General features: G+C 40.7%; 3 protein-coding genes across 9 annotated transcripts in view; 2 read left to right on the plus strand and 1 right to left on the minus strand.

Annotated features, from left to right (window-relative positions):
• ppm1nb (protein phosphatase, Mg2+/Mn2+ dependent, 1Nb (putative)) lies at positions 1-10,939 on the plus strand. The gene is made up of 6 exons (XM_054754369.1): positions 1-779; positions 2,725-3,296; positions 5,058-5,175; positions 5,518-5,632; positions 7,609-7,663; positions 7,750-10,939. The coding sequence occupies exons 1-6, from the start codon at positions 365-367 to the stop codon at positions 7,765-7,767; spliced, it is 1,293 nt and encodes a 430-aa protein (XP_054610344.1). The 5' UTR covers positions 1-364; the 3' UTR covers positions 7,768-10,939.
• The window catches only part of kcnk12l (potassium channel, subfamily K, member 12 like), a 16,384-nt gene continuing 6,463 nt past the window's right edge, over positions 9,979-19,899 (minus strand). Inside the window, exons 1-3 of one of the 2 annotated variants that reach the window (XM_054754368.1) lie at positions 14,770-14,895; positions 14,250-14,603; positions 9,979-13,057 (exon numbers count right to left, since the gene is read on the minus strand). In XM_054754368.1, coding sequence (XP_054610343.1) covers positions 12,048-13,057; positions 14,250-14,595 — 1,356 coding nt within the window. In that variant the 5' untranslated portion in view covers positions 14,596-14,603; positions 14,770-14,895 and the 3' untranslated portion in view covers positions 9,979-12,047. Of the gene's footprint in view, positions 13,058-14,249; positions 14,604-14,769; positions 14,896-19,899 lie in introns of those variants that run through there. The other variant, XM_054754367.1, reaches the window with a different exon arrangement.
• ccdc61 (coiled-coil domain containing 61) overlaps positions 18,175-19,899 on the plus strand; it is a 14,656-nt gene continuing 12,931 nt past the window's right edge. For 3 of the 6 annotated variants that reach the window (XM_054754361.1, XM_054754362.1, XM_054754366.1), the window contains exon 1: positions 18,176-18,507. The gene's annotated coding sequence lies outside the window, so the exon portion shown is untranslated. Of the gene's footprint in view, positions 18,508-19,899 lie in introns of all 6 variants that reach the window. The other 3 variants (XM_054754364.1, XM_054754363.1, XM_054754365.1) reach the window with 3 other exon arrangements.

Here is a 19,899-nt window from a genome sequence, read left to right on the forward strand (position 1 = left end):
GCTCAATATGACAGTGGCGGTGCAAGGCAGGCAGGGATTGATGCACATAAATAGCCGTCCAATCCCAGAGCAGGAAGAGGGAACAAGAGGCAGGCTGGCTGGTAAAAAGCAATGGGAAAAAAAGCAGAGGAAAAGGTGAAATCGCAACCGAGGCGCAGAGGAGAGTGAGGATGAGCGGAGGAGAGAGCGTCTCTCAGTGACGTCTCCAGAGAGGAAGGAGATGAGCGAGGAGAGGTGGGTGAGCAGCCAGCACAGAGAACATCCATCACATGAGGCAGCCATGCTCTGAGGAGGGCAAGAGACACACATGCCGAGCAGAAGCAGCAGGCCTCGCTAGCAGCTGGGAACACAACAACAAGAGTGGATGACAAGCATGAGGACGTCCAGGAAGGGAAGTGTGGAGATGCCTGCGTTTGTGCGCCAGCTGGTGAAAGAGACAGAAAAGCGAGTCAGCTCCTTCTTCAAGGGGAGCCGAGGAGGAGCAGCAGAAGGGGAGCAGCCCGGGGAGGGGGAGAAGGAAGAGGTCATCCCCAGTCCTTACCTGGATCGGCCAGTACTGGACAAGCTAACTGAGGAGGGCTGTGCCCGCTGGGGTCTCACCTATGCCCTGGGAAGCATGCAAGGCTGGAGGGCCAACATGGAGGACTACCACAACTGTGTACCTCAGCTGGGGGGGGAGCTGGCCGACTGGAGCTTCTTTGCCGTGTTCGACGGTCATGCGGGAAACACGGTGGCTCAACACTGCTCTCAGCATCTTCTGGGTCACATCCTGGCCACAGGTGACATAGATACAAGCGTATAAATACAATAAATCAAGTACACAGGCATATCCAAAACAACACATTGCATTTAGAAAGATAATAATGTGAATTGTATTCATTTGAACAAATGCACAGAGTTGTGTTCTGTGAGAGGAGGTTTTGTATTATGGGCTTCCACTTAACTTACTGTAGGCTAATCATTTGTAATTCATTATCAAATGCAAAAGTGAAATATGTAACTATTGAATAGTCGTAATATATATGATTAATTGATTGTTGAGAATGTTCTGTAGTTGTTTGTGTGGAATTGACTATTCTTGTCTTGCCTAATACCTGTGCCAAAATGGAGTGCACTACTTGCAGTAGCAAGTAGTGTCCTGTTGAGTCAGTCTGAACTAGTTTGCTGTACAGCAGGACCTGGGTTTCATCATGAATCCATTCCAAAACAGAAACGTATGACCAAAGCATTTTTTCCCATAAGAAATAACACAAACTCAATTAATCCATTCCAGACACCCACAAATACAAAACACATAACACATTTTATAGAGATAATAATAATTCTAATCTTACATGCAAATAGCAATACAAGATGAAAGTGACTTATTTTTCAGCCGTACTAAAAAAAAAAGCACTTACAAATATGCAGTGCGCACGAACACCACTTCATAAGATGAAGAAAGAAGACAGACGTAACCCGCCTTTTTCAGCCACCCTCACGTTCCACCCGGGCTCGAACGAGAGTCAAGACCACGAGCCGTCGAGCTAAAAGCCCAGACTGTCAACTCCGTGTCCAGCATGACTCTTAAGGTGTGAAGGAGTGAATTTTGCCAACGTATATCCTCACAGCCAAGCTGGCTGGCACCCGTTACACAAGTGGTTCTCAATTGTTTTCTGTCATGCCCCCCCAGGGGACAGAAATGTCTTCACGCCCCCCAATTTGAAATACTATTGAGAAACTGATGGTACAGACTGATGTACAGACTGAACTTGAAACTGAAACCAAGAAAATGCAACAAAATGGAGAGCTCTTAAGCATACAAGCGTTTTGTCAAATTGCATGTTGAGTTTGATAAATTTGCACATTGTTGGCAGGTCTGCGCTAACATTAAAAGTCCTCCCTGTCCTCCCTGGTGGGGGGCTGGGGGGGATGAGGCATCCCACTATTTGAGAAGCACTGCATTACACAAATAGGGGGTTGTTCATCGTTCTTTGTGTGTTCTATGAACAAATAAATCACAAATACACATAAGGGTGCCCTGGCCGGAATCTGTCTATAGTGTCCTAACTCTAAAAGAGCCACGATCCATTCTTCACAGAGTCACCAATGCATGGATACTTTGGGCACTCGATTCTGCAGAATGATACACAAGCAAATGGACTAGCTAGTTAGGCACTCTGTTTGGCCGTACAATAACCAAGGCATTTTTTGGCAGTCATTTTCCTTGAAAACCAAATGCTGCGTACCAAACGTCTGGGCAGTCTCTGCTCAATGCAACACTGGCATGGAAACAGGAGTTCAGAATATTTAAAGAGTGTGTTTCTTGTCCGATTAAAGATAACATTTTGAAAAATGAATTGATGAGTGATTGTACTTAGGTCATTGCCCATCCCTAATAACTGTAAGCAAAACTAAAATGTTCAACTTTCTTGTCCCGCATTTGCATGGCCACCTGTTGCCAGGCAGAATTCATAGGGCTCAATCCCAGCTGCCCCACATGCAGGTGTTAATTGGACATACAGACACTTATCACTCCAATAACAGGGTTTATTTCCAGAGTCTGCTGTTTTTTTATTGACAAAAATCTTAACGATTGATGAAAATCGTACTCAGTGAAGCCCAAAGACATAAACCTGTAAACTGAAAAAAAAAAATTGACCAAAAATCTGCAAATGCTGAGTTGTGAATGTAATGATGGTATGCTTGAACACTGAGCACCACAAACCATGTTCTTCCACACAGGTGGACTGAGGCCCGAGGATGACCCTGACAAGGTGAAAGGGGCCCTAGCAGAGGCCTTCCTGCAAGCAGACAAGCACCTCCTCTCTGTGGCCCGTCGAGAAGGCTGGGAGAGAGGTGGCACCACTGTCGTGGCCGCCCTCATCTCACCGTATTACATCTACTTCGCCAACTGTGGGGACTCAAGGGCCATGTTGTGTCGCTCGGGTCAAGTGTGCTTCTCCACTGAGGACCACAAACCTTACAGCCCTCTGGAGAAAGAGCGCATTGAGAGTGCCGGAGGCTCCGTGTCACTCCAACGTATCAATGGGTCTTTGGCCGTCTCTCGTGCTTTGGGCGACTTCAGCTACAAGGGGGCGGAGAACCGGTCGCCCAGTCAGCAGATGGTCTCACCTGAGCCCGAAGTGTGCGTCATGGAGCGTTCACCAGCTGATGAGTTCCTAGTGCTGGCCTGCGATGGCGTGTGGGACACTATCAGCAACGAGGACCTGTGCGCCTTCATCCACAACCGTCTGCACGTGTGCACTGACCTGAGGGATGTCTGCTCGCAGGTCATTGACCTCTGTCTCTACAAGGTCAGAACCAATCTTAGCCATCTTTAGCTATGATAGTAGGCATTGAGTCAGCTGTTCTTTTTATCCCTCAATTATCCCATTTTGCTTCCTTGAAGGTCTTTCAAATAGAGCCAGAATCAAGGCAGTAGAACCATGAACTAAATTCTCCTGGCATTCCTGACATTGGGAAAATATTATAATCCAACTGCATTTATTATAATATAATATCAGTAATACCAAATTTTAAATCATTAAACCAAATTTTGAAGGAAAAAAACTCATAAAAGTAACAAAAAAGGAGTATTGTATTGTAATGTACAACAATTTGTATTAATTCCTTAAAATATTAAAGATAAATCACAAAAATTAGGCATGCTCCGATCAGGATTTTATGCTGCCGATTCCGATCATCGATGAGTGAGATCGGCCAATACCGATCACATGGATTAACTGTACATTTTTCAATTTATTTATGATGAGTGCCAGGGCCGCCATTAGACAATTCCAAGTGCCACTGGCAAATAGGTAATTATTTCAAAAATAAACTTTTGGCCAGATAGTTTTTTTTGTTTTTTGCTGTTATTTTTGTAAAACAATTTTCACACTATTTGACACAAACCTGAATTTAATTTGATGCATGTTATTGGAGTAATAGAAATACATGGGAAATAAGTTGTTCAATAAGTTATTTTTTAGCTGAAGATTACAAAATGAACAGAATAAAATAATACAAATAGATATCTTTAGTAAATAAAAATGATTTCAGTTGCATCATTGTCTAGGGATGTTACATAATGACACAGTCTGGTCAACTGTGACTCTGTGGCGTTAAATGAACACTTTTTGTGAAATACCTAACTTACGACACTAGTCGGGATGTCCGATATTGGCATAAATATGAGATATCGGATCACATTGCTTTCGCTTTTTTTCCTGCCGATAATCATATCAGCGCGTATGATAAATATCGGATTATAAATATGTAATTTGCAATGACTGTATACTGTTACATTTTCTCTTTGCGTGTAATGCAGCTCCACCTAAATCGTAGCACGGAATACTAGTGAGAAACAGGTAGTGCTGCGTACGCTTTCCAGTTGACGGCAGCAGAAAAACTAAATAATGTTGTCATATAATAAATATTTGTGCAGCATAATATGTTCATTACATGACAGTTTTAGGGAAGAGCTGCTGATTTATATCGGTATCAGTTGATATCGGTATCGGTAATCAAGTGCTGGATGATGTTAAACATCGGTGAGAACGCCAATATGGAGCACTAATAAACACTATCACTGTTTGCTGGTGTTTGGCTAGTTCTATAAAGAATGTATGCTGTAGGTAGGTAGTCTGTTTGTGGCCAACCAAAGAAAAGACCATGAAACCAAGAAACCAGATATAATGTTTAAGATATTTATAATAAAAATATAGTGTAATAGTAATAACATTGGAATTCATATTGCCTGTATAGGGTAAAAGCAAAGACTATATCAGGATAAACATCTGCCACGTGTGCACAAACTAAGAGTTGCGGTGCCTTCTGGTAGACTGTCATGTCCATCATGTCATTGTTACGTAAGAGCGATTCAGTGTGGAAATGCACAATAACCTCAAAATGTCACAGCTTCTTCTTCGCCGCGTGCACATTTCTCTGCTCAGCTGCGGCTGTGTGCAAAACAAGATCCATTTGCAGCGCTTATTCAACGAGGATGCTTGAGATGGTGACGTGTGTTGGGTCGGATTCTTGGCACGTATCGACGATGATGTCACTCTCCACCACAGGGCAGCTTGGACAACATCAGCATCATCCTACTGTGCTTCCCTGGCGCCCCCCAGCTGTCCACCGAGGCATTACACCAGGAGGCTGAGCTAGAGGACCTGCTGGAGTCCAAAGTAGCAGGTATGATACCATGCGTGATGGGATGCATCACGCATCATAATTATCAAATATGGCAGCAAACTGACCTAAAACCGTTTAAGAGGGCACATCGATGGTTAACCACCAACAAAAGACCACATTCTTAGCTGTTCTATTGCGGTTTCTATTTTAGGACTTGAGTTTTGAGCCTTTCATTCATAAATACTATAATCAATGACAAATAGGCAGTAATTATGGCTTAAAAATCTGATAATAAATCTTCGATAGCAGTACCGCCACTTGCGACTGTGTCCAAAATCTGAGGTTTATGCGTAACTAAATGACAAATGTATTTTCATGTTTGTTGTTGTTTTTTACTAACAGAGATTTATGATGAGCTGTGTGCCGGAGGGGAGGAGCCGGATTTGCTGTCTGTCCTCACAGTCTTGGCGTCCACTGTCATCCCTGGATTACCACCAGGGGGCGGCATACAGAGCAAGTAAGAGCCACAGTGTGTGTGCACCTTCAACACATTTTATAATATAAAATAGCATAATCAAGCCTTCGAGAGGGTATATTTCGGGGTGAAGACTAGTTGGGGTAGAGTTAAAGGTTTACAGTAATCCTTCATTTATAACGGTTAATTGGTTCCCGTGAAGTTCAAAGTAGGATTCAATAGGATTCAATATTAATAAATTGAATATTTTCGGAGTTAGAGCATAAAAACCTGTTTATGACTTTCTAAATACGTTTTTTTTTACCATTATTAGAGCCCTGTAGAAATGAAATGACACCATATAGTCATTTTTACACTGCTATTATTCTTTGTTTACATTAAATTGCGCAGGCTAAGGGATCACTGCAGGACAAAAGATGGCTGCCGCTAGCATAGCAAGCTACTGAGCTAATTAGTTAGCCTTTTCAATTTACTTATTCTAAACTTAAGTGTTTCAAACAGAGTGGGGAAGAAGGACAAAGAAGCCAAAAACCTATCACTTCCACACAGAATGAGAGAAGAACCGTTTTTTGCCCATGTACCTGAAACATAAGAACATCATTGATCTCACCCACAGCATGTCCGTCTCAGCCATGGCTTGGCTCTGCTGGCTCCATGTAGTGTGAAAGGTGATGTGATCTAACGTCATGTCTCATAACATTACTGATGCCTAGTGACCAGAATACTACACATAACTTGTCTTTCAATATTTTTGGACTAACAATAGGCCATAGTCAACCACGAAACAGCGATCATTAATAATTTTTGGGGGGGGGAAACGCAATATAGCGAGGGAGCGATATTCAAACCGCAATGTAGCGATGGACAACTGTAAACTATTCTTCAGATCCCGCAGTAATGCACTGGAAGCAGCTGGAGGAACCCCCCGCATACTGTCCCTTTAAGGAGTGGGACAGGATGATACAACATTACGTTATGTTGTTAGCAACATTACATTTTAATAGCAACATCATGCTTGGTTAGCCTGTTTGCTGAGGAAAAACAAAATGATCAAACTTACAGCACGTCTGTAGCTGGAGGAGCTCAAGCTTTATTTTAAGATGCTGAGCGAAGCCTTTTTTGTTTTGTTGATTTTTTACAAAGCGGTGCGGTCTAATCCAGCTAGGAGCGATTCCGAGACAGTATCATAACCATGAGGAAGGAAGTTTTTGAAAACCAAAGCAAGGATTTGACTGCATTTTCTCTCAAAAAACAAGACAGGAAGATGATCGATTTTTCTCACGTTTGTCAGGCATGTAACTGTTTCAGGAGGGGTGTCCAACATGCAGCCCGGGTGCCACTTAAGGCATGCAGCTGTTTTTTTATTGGCCCATTTTATCGGCGCATTCTAAAAATACGATTAAACAAGGCAGCTGGAAAAAAACAACAGTAAAAATGGAAAAAAGAGCAATAATTTTACAAGAATAAAAACAAAATATTTAATAAAGATTTAAAAATAAGGAAAAAAAAGACTAAAATACAAAAAAAAAAAATTAAGTTGTACCATTATGGGAAAAAAACAAAACAAAGGCTAAATCTGTAATTTTGGGAAAATTAAGTGACAATAATAATATAATAAAGTGAAAATATTATGAGAATAAAGACATACTATAACAAGAAAAATGTGCACGAGAAGAAAGCAGAAAGGAAAAATGAGCAAAAAAGTGTGAGGATAAAAAGTTCATACTAATAATAGGTTTTGTCACCGATAACGCAATGCTGAGCTGGAGGCTGTTTTTTCTTTAAATATTAAAAAAACCCATCTCAACATGTCTAGATGGGTTGGGTTAAAAAAAAATGAAAACTGGCCACTGTATCCTTTGATTTTTCCGTATGTGGTCCTCGGTAGAAAAAGCTTGGACACCCCTGTGTTAGAAGATCATTAAAATGTCAATTTTGCATAATGGGGCCATTTAAACTTGATCGATGATGATTGATGATGTACAGTATGTGTGCGTGTGTGTGTGTGTGTGTTATAGAAGAAACTGCATTATCTCAGCTTACTACCAACAAAGAGACATGCACAAGCCAAATGTAAGTGCAACACAAAAACCTGTAAAGTCATGTCATATCTGTTTATATACTGTGTTTCATTTTTTCGTATTTTTCTGTCCAACCAGGGAGTGGAAGACTCCTGAGAAGGCAGCCTGGGTAATGTCTACGAAGGGATTGTAATTAATGTCAACATGAAGTGTTTTATTCATACTTTGAAACGGTCAAAAAGGGAGATAGTGAGCAGCGTCTGTTTACATCATTCTAGCAAAGCAGCACTTTGTCCTAACGACTACAATGCAAAAGTGGTAAAGCCTGATAGGTTCTATATTTGTACCAGAAGGACATTTTGTAAGACTTAACTCAGCGACACTGACCCAGCAACAAACTTCTGCCTCATATTCAGTGAACAGAAGATCCAAAACTGAATATCAGCAACTGTGAAAGAATACGTTTTCAATACAGTTTGAAGAGCGTGAGTATTTGTAGCACTGTAGGCACATTTGAAGCTTATGTTTGATGAAAAAGTGCTGATTCATCGATGTTGAGCAAAGCTGGTGTCCGTTTGTTTCGATAGGAAATGCTAATAGAGTAATGCTATTTTGCTTAGCTGTAGGATAGGCCCAAACGTTCCCTTGTCCTACCTTGTTTGGAAGGAAGTGATCTAATCTAATAATGTGAAGAAGAAAAAAACATTTCACGGATTATATTTTCCTTTTTTTTTTTGCTTTTCTTTGTGGGTTTAACTTACTTAAATACGTGCAAAAAGCTTTATTTGGATGAATGTGTGGTAATGTTTGCTCGAATAAGTGAAACATGTTGTAGTTTGTATGAAAGAGTAGTGGAGCAACAGGGAAAATACAAAACGTATACAGTCGTCCCTCGGTTATTGTGGTTAATTGGTTCCACACCCAACTGCGGTAAGAGGATTTCTGCCAAGTAGGATTCAGTGTTAATAAATGGAATATTTTCATAGTTAGAGCATAGAGAATTTTTTTTACCATTATTAGAGTCATGTAGATATGACATAACACCCCTATAGTCACCTTTACACTCATATTATTCTTTGTTTACAACTAGCGAACTAACTAGTTAGCCTCTAATTTATTTTATCTAAGTCTAAGAAAGGGTTTCAAACGAAGTGGGGTAGAAAGACAAAATAAGAAGCCCAAAACGTACCACTTCCACATGTAATAGGAGGAGAACTTCTATCATGTTGGGCATGCCATGGCTGGCTACAAGCAGTGTTAAGGTAATGTAATGTCATGTCTCATCAATGTTTTGTGTCATTGCTGACGCCTAGTAGTCAGGATACTACATTTAACTTGTATTTCAATATTTTTGGACTAATAATAAGGCATAGTCAGCCACGAATCAGTGATCGTTTTAAATGGATTCATTTTTGAAACACTGCGATAGAGTGAGGGAAAAATGTTCGAACCGGGATATAGCAAGGGACAACTGTACAGTCAAACCTTACGGTTTTTGTACGCCCCAGTTTCTGTATGGTTTGGACACAACATTACACAGTGTTATTATTTACAGGTGTTTATGTGTTATTATTATTGTGCCTGCTGTGAGACCATTCAAACCTGCAATAAAAGCCTGTTGTTCCGGCGATCAAGTCTGGCGCTTGTGTGTTTCACCTACTGACACCTGGTGACCAGCGGAGAATACTGAATATCACAATTTGAATGCATCTTCTGAATGCCTTATGTTTGTATTTTAGTTCGTTTAGCCGTTTTTCTGCTTGAAAATGCTTCATTTAAGCAAAAAAATGTAACATTTGCTTAAATATGCATACTTACAATAGGCAGTATTCAACCGCAAAACAGCATCATTCATTCATTCATTAATATGTTTTTGAAAAACCGTGAGTGAAATTCGAACCACGATGTGGCGAGGGACGACTGTAGTCTCCAGTTTACCCGTGACCTTAATGAGGACAAGTGGCATAGATGATGGATGGATGGACAGTAGTAGTAGTAATAGTCGTGGTAATAGGGGCCACATACTGGAAAGTCAAACGACGTTGGGGGGGCACTTTGATATGTATAGATATATAGATATATTTTATTTTGTAAAGAGGAAAACCAAAAAAAAATTATATTTTTTTTCAATAATTTTAAAAATAGTAGTAATGGTAGTAATATTAGTATTATCATTAATACACAACAGAATTTAAGAGTTTAACTATTAATAATATGAAAATAGACAAGAACAGTTTCGTTGAAGGTTTCACATAATGGATCTCAAATACAAAATAAGCTTTTACAGAATGGATTTGTAATATTGAAAAGTAATTTAAGCACAATTAAATTTAATGATGAAATGTAATGATTAAGTTCTCTCTTCCGACAGGTTCTATGTATATGAAACATGTTTGCATATGTCAGTTACAGTAAATGCATGTGAAATGTATTATTTTTTTCTGCATGTTGGACTATGACATACGACTGCCTTATTATCTCGATCAGGAAGGACAATTATCAGGTTGGGTCAGTTTATCAGCATTAATGTTGTATTATCTCAGTGACCAACTTTGTGTACAGTATATACATTATATGTTAACAATGGGATGATTTGCAAAGTAAATAAAGAATATTTCAAATGACTGCCAGCATGTTTTGATTTGAAAAGAAAAGCTCCGACGTGTAAGTGACAGGAAAGTGATTCAAAAGAGGATCGTTTTGCATAGAGAAAGAGCTCCTCCGGCTTCTCTAAATCTTCCTTCCGCGCTGCTGACGTGACCAACAGCACTTCAAGACGAAGGACGTGTTCTCTGGGTGCACGTTTGATTGATGCTCGACTCAAGATCCGGCATCTCAAGATTTCTTGCATGATTACTGTGACATGAATTGATGAGACGATACGGGTGATTTACAAATAAATTGAATTATTTCTCTTCAGGTTAAAAAAAAGGCTCAACGTTGTTTGTCAGTGTAGCTTTGTCCATAAAAAGACTGTTTTGGTGTGTTTGTGTTCATGTTTTCTTGCTGTCTTCCAAAGAAGAAGCGCATTAGCTGAGGAGGCGCGAGGACATGCACGGTGCTCTTAAATCAGCAGTCCAACATCAAGTGCTCCTTCACTGCTGCTTTCATCTGATTGCTTTTGTACGAGCTAATCACTTCAGGACATCAAACCTATCTTCACCGTGATACTGAATTCTTTGAATTGCTTCCCTGCTGTTACTCCTCAAACCAAAATGGGAGCGATTGTCTTGACCTGCAGGCATGTTCAAACTTTCTCCACCGAGGGAAAAGTCAAAGAGTTTGATATTTTTAATGTTGTAACCAAGCTAAAACCAAGCCATGTAGATATGCTAATAAGTTGTGTATGTTCAGTGGGACCTCGGTTTCGGACTAACGACAGAAAAACGAATACATCTTTACCATAATAATGTAAATCCAATTAATCTGCTCCACCCAAAAATCTTAACACAAAACACATTTCATAGAGAATATTTTACATGCAGAAAACAAAGTAAATACATATAAATGACGAGTGGAATAGATAAATGAACATTCAACATCATTTTTACCTTTATTGAAGACTCTTGTTGGTGAGCACGGTGATGAGGGGGGGAGGGGGCGCAAGAGCTACGCAGACGCTATTTCACTCTAGTCTGTTAAAAACCTAACAGTTAGAGCTGCGTACTTGCCCACTTGAAGTTTATTGTTACAGGCACAATCACCATTACACACTGGCCCGGATCCTATTCTAACAGATGCAACCTTCTTTCTTGAATTCAATCATGTTCCTCACCTCACCCTCTGGCACTTGCAACTTGCTTTGCAGCCGTACTCAATAAAAAAAGGCTCAGACCGTCTGACCGCCTATTCGTCTAACACTCTGAAATACGCAGTGCACTTGAACATCTCCATAGCGCAGGTGGCACAGTGCTTATTACAGGAAGAAAGGAGACAGATACGGAGTTGTTCATCGTTCTATGTGCGTTCTATGAATAAATAAAGCACACACACATAATAAAGATGAGTAAAGGATTCCTTGGCTGTCTATGTTGTCCCAGCTCTAAAAGAACCACTATCCATCTTCACCAATGCATGGATTCTTTGTTCGGGCACTCGATTCTGCGGACACGTGGGCAAACAGGACTACCGAGATATATTTCCGGCAGTAATTTTCGTCGAAAACCAGGGCATACGAAACCGAGGTTCCACTGTATTAAGAATTCAACCTTTTCTTGTTACATTGTGCCTTTTTTCTCCTTTTCCAACTTTTGCTGCTGCTTGTTTTATTATATTTCTAGAATGTGCCAACAAAAAACAGCAGGCTGCAAATGGTCCCCGGCCTAGACGTTATGGTGATCTTTAATAAATACCTGTGTGAATGACTGTAGTCATGGTGATTCTGCTGTTAGAGTGGGAAACAGTGCATGCTAAGAGCATACTGTGTGAATGTGCCGCTACCTATCCACACTGGTTTCCTGTAGGCGATTATTCATGATAGCCAGTGCCCCCACCCCTCCAGAGAATCCATTCTGGTGGCCATAGCTCTGCCTTGGTCCCTGATGAGCTGTTTCGCTCAGTTGCTTTTGCAGCAGCGCCAAAGACACCTTATTAGACACCATGAATTCATTGACGGAGATCATTTCCCCTGACAGTCGACGACCCACATATACCCCGTCCGCTGCTGCGCCGCCGTCCGTTTCACTGTCGCACACAGTCTCCACCGAGCCGTCCGCGTAACGCTGCCGTCCTGCAGGGCAATGCGTTGAGAGCGGCCGGACCGCGTTGCGTTTTAAAGGTTTTTGTCTCAAGTGAGCCAGCGGGCGCCTCTGGTTGCACTTTTTGTTGTGCAGGCAGGGGCAGCAGAGCCACCAGCGTCCACTCGTAGAGCAGGAGCACGGCCGATGCTCTCCAGGACACACCAGCTTCTCCAGGATCCAGTTGAGTGTTTGTTTGATGATAATGGAGATGACGTTAAAGAGTGAATAGATGCAACATACTCCCATTAGGATGAAGAGGCAGTTCCCAAGCCGGTAGGCCTCTTGAGACTCATAGTGCTGTCTCTGGCTGCTTACCAGGTCCCCAAAGCCAATAGTGCTGAAGGCCACAAAGCAGAAGTACAGAGAGTCCACGTAGCTCCAGTTCTCCATGGAGCAGTACAGAGTCGAAGCACTGCATGCGATCACGATTGAGGCAAGTCCTAAGATCAGCATCACATAATAAACGGAAGGCTTCCATCCTTCTAAGCTGTCCTCCTCACCGGATGCCTCCTGCCTGCTGGAAACAACCCCCACTGCGCCGCAGCGAAGCCGGCGCTCGTGACACCAGCGCATGATGTAGGCCAGCATGGTGATGATCCTCTCCAGGAAGAGGTTAAAGAAGAGGATGGTCGCCGCACAGCCAATGAGACCATAAAAGATTAAGAAGATTTTTCCAGCTATGGTTGCTGGAGTGGTCATCCCAAAGCCTACAGAGAAAAAAACGAAAGGTGATAAGCAGGACAGGACCATCACCAGACGTCAGTTCAGTGAGCATTCAAGGATAAACAACTGTGTTCGGCTTTTTCTGTACGTTAAAAGAAGAATAACGAAGAAAGAGAGTATACGTCACATTGACCTGAATATAAGACGGTATTTTCTCCTGCAAAAAATCCTGAAAAAAACGACGTTTTTAGATTTGTACATGCAACCCAACTTCTCTGCAAGCCAGTCAGAGCTTTTCTTCTTGTCATTCACTCACACACCAGCGACCTGGAGAGACGCCGCCGGGACACAAGTGTCTCAAAGGTTGCTAGTTGCAAAAAATAACATAGGAGGAGTCATCAAGCAAATTTGAACATAATGCTCAACAATGAAGCAGAGTCACTGAGCAGCTCAGAAATATATCCTTTTTTTATTGTAGTCTAGTTATTTAGCCTTTTTCTTCCCATTTTGAAAAAGAGGGGTCATCTTATGTCATTTATTATTTTATTTATTACTTATTTTGTTATTTTGACTTATGTATTTATCAATGCCATGTTACACCTTTGCCATTAGTCATTATTTATTTATTTTTATTATCGTTTTATTATTTTATTTACTTGTTTATTTTATTCATGTCTGAAATAAATGCTTGTTTTTAAAAATCACCTCCATGTTTGTCATTAGGTTTATTATTTTTATTTTATTAGTTACGTATTTTATGAGTTTTTATATTTATATTTTACATATACTTGTTTATTTTATTTTCTTCATTAAATAAAAATAAAACGTCCCCTACGTGTTACGCCTTTGTCATTAGAGTTAAGAGTGTTTTCTTGTTTTTACCTTTCAATATTAACTTATTATTGCACTTAATCGCAACATCAAACGTTAATGTCATTTAAAACATCAGTGCCGTTCATACAGGATTTCATTTATTCATCATTTTCCATCCTGTTTAGGGTCACGGGTGGGCTGGAGTCTATTCTAGCTGACTCGAGACAAGTGGCGGGGTACAGTCTGGACTGGTCACCAGCCAATCACATGACACAAATAGACAAACAACCAGGGCGTACCCTGCCTCCTGTCCAAAGTCATCTGGGATAGAGTAGGTGCTTTGGGAAAGGACTGAGTGAAAATAGATGTCTGGGTAAAGTATAGCCTCAATCCCTCAGAGGAAGAACATATTCCAAGACTTACCGATAGTTGAGACCACAGTGCCCACAAAGTAGAACGCTCCTGAAAAGTCCCAACGGGGCCTCAGCGTGTCCACCCTAATCCCTGCTCCGTTGGCCTCCTCATACTGCCTTAGCAGAGTGTGCAGGGCCTTCGTTTGGACGCCGTATTGCTGGGTAAAGTTGTCCAGCTGCTGCCTCCACAGGCGGCGAGCGCGCAGCTCAAAGGGGTGTTCCAGGGCGGAGAAGATAGCAGCCCCGCACAGCAAGTAGAGAAGAATGAGGCCGGCCAGCAGGAAGAATCGAGCGTTGTCTTCGTTGATGGGAGCTTTGGGGCAGCAGCAGCCTCCAGAGGGCTTCTTTTGAGCCATGACCACCACTGGAACACAAACATTACACATCATACCTCTCTCTGTTTATAGTTCTGCATTCACTTCAACTATTTTCTACAGCTGACAACAAAAAGCACACTTTGTATATTTTGGCTAATTGTTATGTATTACATGCAGGAAGAGATTTTAAGGAGCAATACAAATCCGTCCAACCTGCTCAGGTTGACAGCAGAGTCCTCTCCCTGAGCGCTGCTGCTGTGCATCTGCTCAGTGATGACGAGCAAGAGGGAGCCTCTTGAGTTGATGCTTCATCCGTCGTGCAATGACATCATTGTTTCCTGCCCACCCTGTCTGTCTCTAAGCCCACCCTGCTTGGCCGTGTCCCCCTTAGACATGCACTTTATACAAATACACTTCCTCTTCACTGAGCTTATATCTGAACCGGCTAGCAGAAAATGATATGACAACAAGTCAGTGACGATGGCTTCTATTGCACATGGCAGAGATCCTGAAGGTGTCTTCACCAAATGGGCAAAGTCCATGTCAAGGTGAGAAGACCCACAGTCACAGGTTGAGTGCAGTGACAACACACTGAGCTTCTAACTCATGAAAAGTTAAAGACAAAGCTACCAAGATACTATTTGTCCTCAAGTACCAGGAGGACATAGAAGATCTTTGACTAGTGTTTCTGCTGTCAGTCCTTAAAAACAGTAGAGTGCTCCTGTCATGTAGACTAGAGGATCTTTGAATTGCGTTTTTGCAGTACCTTCTTACAAACAGCAGAGAGTACTCCCGTTCTACAGTATAGAAAATATTTGACTGGCCTTTTTGCAGTAGGTCCTTAAAAACAGCAGAGAGCTCCTGTCATTTGAAGACTTTTGATTAATGTGTTTGCAGTTAGTTAAAAAAAACAAACAACTTTGACAAGCATTTTTGCAGTTAGTGTATTTAAACCAGCAGAGTTATTGTGTTCTATGGAAGATCTTTGACTCGTGTCTTTGTTGTGCTTTCTTTAAAAACAGCAGGGCACTCTTGTTTATAGAAAATCTTTGATGAGTAGCAGTTTGCTGAGCGCTTTCCAAGACAATTCCAAGAGCCCCTGACTGAAAGGGACCCCGGTAAATAGGTAAAATAATTTTTCTGTCTGTCTGTGATTTTAAAATATATATTGTCAGAACGATTAAAACAATCTCTTGTATTTGGTAGTAACAGTTAAATATCCACATGACCAAAAGTACATTTCTATATTGACTGAGTACCCCCTCCATAGCTACATGAAATGGTTTGGTCCACTACTAACTTCACTAGTAGCTGCAGCTAGTCGGCAGTTGTAGTAGAGCAGAGGAGTGAAACAGGTGATGTTAGTGCTCGGTAAAAAAAAATGTCTGGGAGTCAAACAAGGAAAGCGAGAAACGTGAGAGAAGAGAGAAAAACGAAAAGGGTGTCAATATGTGACCCGTTTTTTTTGTAGCCTAGCCAGTCTGTCGTGGAAATGAACCTGTTAGCTTCATGTCCACAATGAAATAAGTTAGCAGAGTGTTAGCATTTTGTGTTAGCGTACATGTCACTCCTTTTTAACCAAGATTTAATCAGCGCGGATAAATGTTTAGCATGTATCATTACATCAGTTGTCCCTCCCCCATTTACAAGATTTAACAACAAATGAGTCAGCAGCAGCCCTGTCTCCCCATAACTTTACCCCTCGCTGTCCCAGTCAATGGGACAGGATAGACAACGATACCAAGTGACATGTCACTTAGTACCATTGCAGGGAGTGTGTGGGAATTATAGAAAAAAAAAATATATTTTTTGTGATGATAGAAATTCAAACTAATTATTTTTCCATATAATGATTCCATTTCAACAATATTTCAAAGTACATATATATTATTATGTTCTCTTACATTAAATAGTGAATTGCATACTACAGTATATGTAGACTGTTGCATCACTCACTAGCAGTAAATATTACACTGGTGGTACAGTATATATGTATAACGATAAGAAGCAAGACATTTGCAAACCTTCAGAGTGAGAGTTGTGTAAGCTCTTGTTGGCTCAGTTAGAGATGTGGTGACAATAGCTGCCCAAGGGGAGCCCAAGGTGATTTTTTTTCATGGGGCCCAGAATTCCTGGCGGTGCCCCTGGCTCCTGGCATATGAGGATCTTTGACTAGTGTTTTTGCAGTAGGTTTCCTAAAAACACTTCCGTCATGCAGAGGATCTTTAGCAAGCATTTTTGCAAGCTGAACACTTCTGTTATATAGAAGATATTCAAGTAGCTCTTCTGCAGTCTGTCCTTCAAATCAGCAGAGCATTCTTGTCATACAGAGGATATTTGGCAAGCATTTTTGCAGTGGTTCCTGTTATCTAGAAGATCTCTGACGAGCTTCTATGTGTTGTGCTTTGAATGTGTTGGACTTTATTACTTTATTTCTGACTACATTGTGGTGAATGAAACATTTTATGATAGATCTATTTAGCTGATAGGCCTGATATCACACAGTGTATCCCCACTATCTTGCTCAGCTTGGTGGTGCAGTGATGTTTATGGCGCTTCTGATGCCTTTTTGTTGTTGCTGCAGACTGCGTGGGAGTGTTTTTGTTGTCTGTTCCTCCCTTTAATCTTGTTTGGAGGTGCAGGTAAGGCCAGGGTTCCTCCATCAGCCTGCTGTCTGATGGCTGAGTGACCACAGGAGGCAGGTGGGGACCTTTCCATCTTCATCTCCCCCGTAAGACGTGTTTGCTGGTTTGAACGCTAGCCTTTGACTAATCTTTTTGATCTGCAGGGTTTTGATGTAGTAGCGTTTGTGTTGGCAAATAAGATTGCTTCCAAATGGGAACTTCAGTTTGCTTGCTGTTATTGCTGCACACAATTATTAACTTTTTTTCATTCAATCACTTCTTACACACTGACTTGTCACGCTATATATAAAACAGAAGATAAAGTGAGGTGACATTCTTCATGGGCGCACATAACTCCTAACATCGTTTTCTGCATCTCAACCACCACAAAACAAGGGCCGCAGACTTCAGACCTGTTTTTCCTGAGTGGAGAACAACATCTCCATGGAAACAGGCCCTTCACATGCTAGACTGCAACATGCAGAAGAAAAGCTCAGCCCTGACCTTCACCGAGAAACTACAAGCCTTCATCATAAAAAGTTGTGTTCTACTGACGTCAGCAATTTAGTCATTGAACAATATGATATAATACAATACAATATAGAAATAATAATAATATAAATGTTATATATTGTATAATATATTATAACATATACTACCATTTTAGTTTTACTTAGTACAGTATATATTTTTATTTGATTGTTTTATTTACCCATGTAGTTATTCTGACTTTAACTTGACTTGTTTTGTACAATGATCTTTTCATTACTAGAAAGATGGTTATAAAAAGCATATTAATAATCATTATGAGTAGTAGTGCTTTAATGATTATTATTACGTGCCATGCATGGACGACAAGCATAAATACAAAAGGAAGCCATATAAGAATGCATAGAGTTCTACTGAAGTTGAAAATGTTTTCAATGTTTTGACTAAAGGTAGACTAAATTAGTTCAAGAATAGCATATGTGTCAAACTAATGTTCGTTTACATTGCTACAATTTTGTGAGCATCTAGCTAGGAGTGACGGCTCAAGGCCGATAGAGGACAGCACGAAACAGTTGCTCGTTAAAATGAAGCAGCAGAAGAAGAAGCTGAGGACGCGAATCAAACCGAAGAAGAAGAATTGAACGTTTCCCGGTAGTCGATCCGCCTCAGGTTCTCTCTTAGGTGGCTTCCACTTTGTTTTGGATTGAAAGCGAGGCAGCAATGACGCGGATAACGGTTTAATTGAATGGCTTAAACTAGCTAATACGCCGCGATGTTTGCCCAACAGTAGTGACGTGTTGGCGGCAAGCTCCGTCGAGAATCATCGCTGTAAGCAAAGGTAAGTGTTGTTTTTCCTTGTAATGTCACTTTACAATGCAACCCGAATCTAACATTGTTGAAACTTATAACAGCAATCATGCTAGCTAGCCAAAGCTAACGATGGTGAGCTGTCACAGTGAAGACGGTCAAGCATCAATTTGATGAATCTCAAGCGAAACGCGATCCCAAAAATGATTAAACGATGTGGATACGCAGACAAAGTAAACGACATGTCTATTTGATTTATGTCAATGGTAGCTACATTAAAGATGAGCATTGTTAGTCATTTCCTGTCCCTTTACTTTCTGGGAGAAAGTCATGTCAAGCTTAACGCGAGCTGCGTGTTTTTATAGATAAAATAAGACCAAATTCGCACCTCTCCGATAAAAATGTGTATTTTGATGTCTGCCCCTGATACTTTTATCAAAGGCAACTTTTTAAATGAAAAAAGAAATAATTTGTTGCGAGCTTGCCTGACTCAACAGCGCCCCTTGTGGTATGTTATGGCAAAAGCAGCACCTCTGGATGGAGGGAAAAAACAGAATGATGATGATGATGACGATTATTAATATTATGATAATACCCAAGGGTTACATATTCCACACACAAAATTAAGCACAGCCCACATGACAATAAAAACAAATCAATTTAAATAGTATTTGAAAACCAAAATGTCCGTCTACCTGCGCATCTTACTGTACAGTTTTTTTTTAGATGATTTTCATTCATCCTTTCATCCATCCATCCATCCATCTTTTTTCTATGCTGCTTGTCCTCAATAGGGTTGCGGGTATGCTGCCTAAGCACGTGTAAGTTTATTTCTCACTCTCCAGCAGGGGCGCTACTGAGAAGGGTTGGTTAAAATATGCAAGTTTGCCTGGATGTACTGTACCTTGCAAGATTTAATACATTTTCGAGTATGTTAAAGCCCTCAGAAATCTGATTTAGTTGTCATAACAATCATAATGATGATAATAATGATAATAAACATAACAGTAAAGAATAAATATTGGTCCCTTTGTCACCCATGCCACAAAACCAAGACATAGGCTGTTTTTTTGTCAAATTGATTTATTACTTTGCATATCTTCAACGACATTGGATTGATTTTAGTATGTTTAATGCATTAAAATGTGAATAATATCGTAGTGGCCCCCGTGCCTTTCAATTTTTCTACATGCGGCCCTCAGTGGAAAAAGTTTGGACACTCCTGGCTTATGCAAAACCATCTTCACAGTAGTTAATAGTGTATGTTCATGTTTTCCCTTCTGCTTGTTTGTTTACAAGATTATGCTAAGTATTTTTTGTTAACATTACAAGTTATGGCATTTTTGGACATTATGCATAATATCTTAGGGATTTATGCACGATTTATGCAATTCCATTTATGTAATTAGACTTATTCTCATTC

The sequence above is a fragment of the Dunckerocampus dactyliophorus genome, chromosome 16 (genome assembly GCF_027744805.1).
Source record: "Dunckerocampus dactyliophorus isolate RoL2022-P2 chromosome 16, RoL_Ddac_1.1, whole genome shotgun sequence".
Classification (NCBI taxonomy): domain Eukaryota; kingdom Metazoa; phylum Chordata; class Actinopteri; order Syngnathiformes; family Syngnathidae; genus Dunckerocampus; species Dunckerocampus dactyliophorus.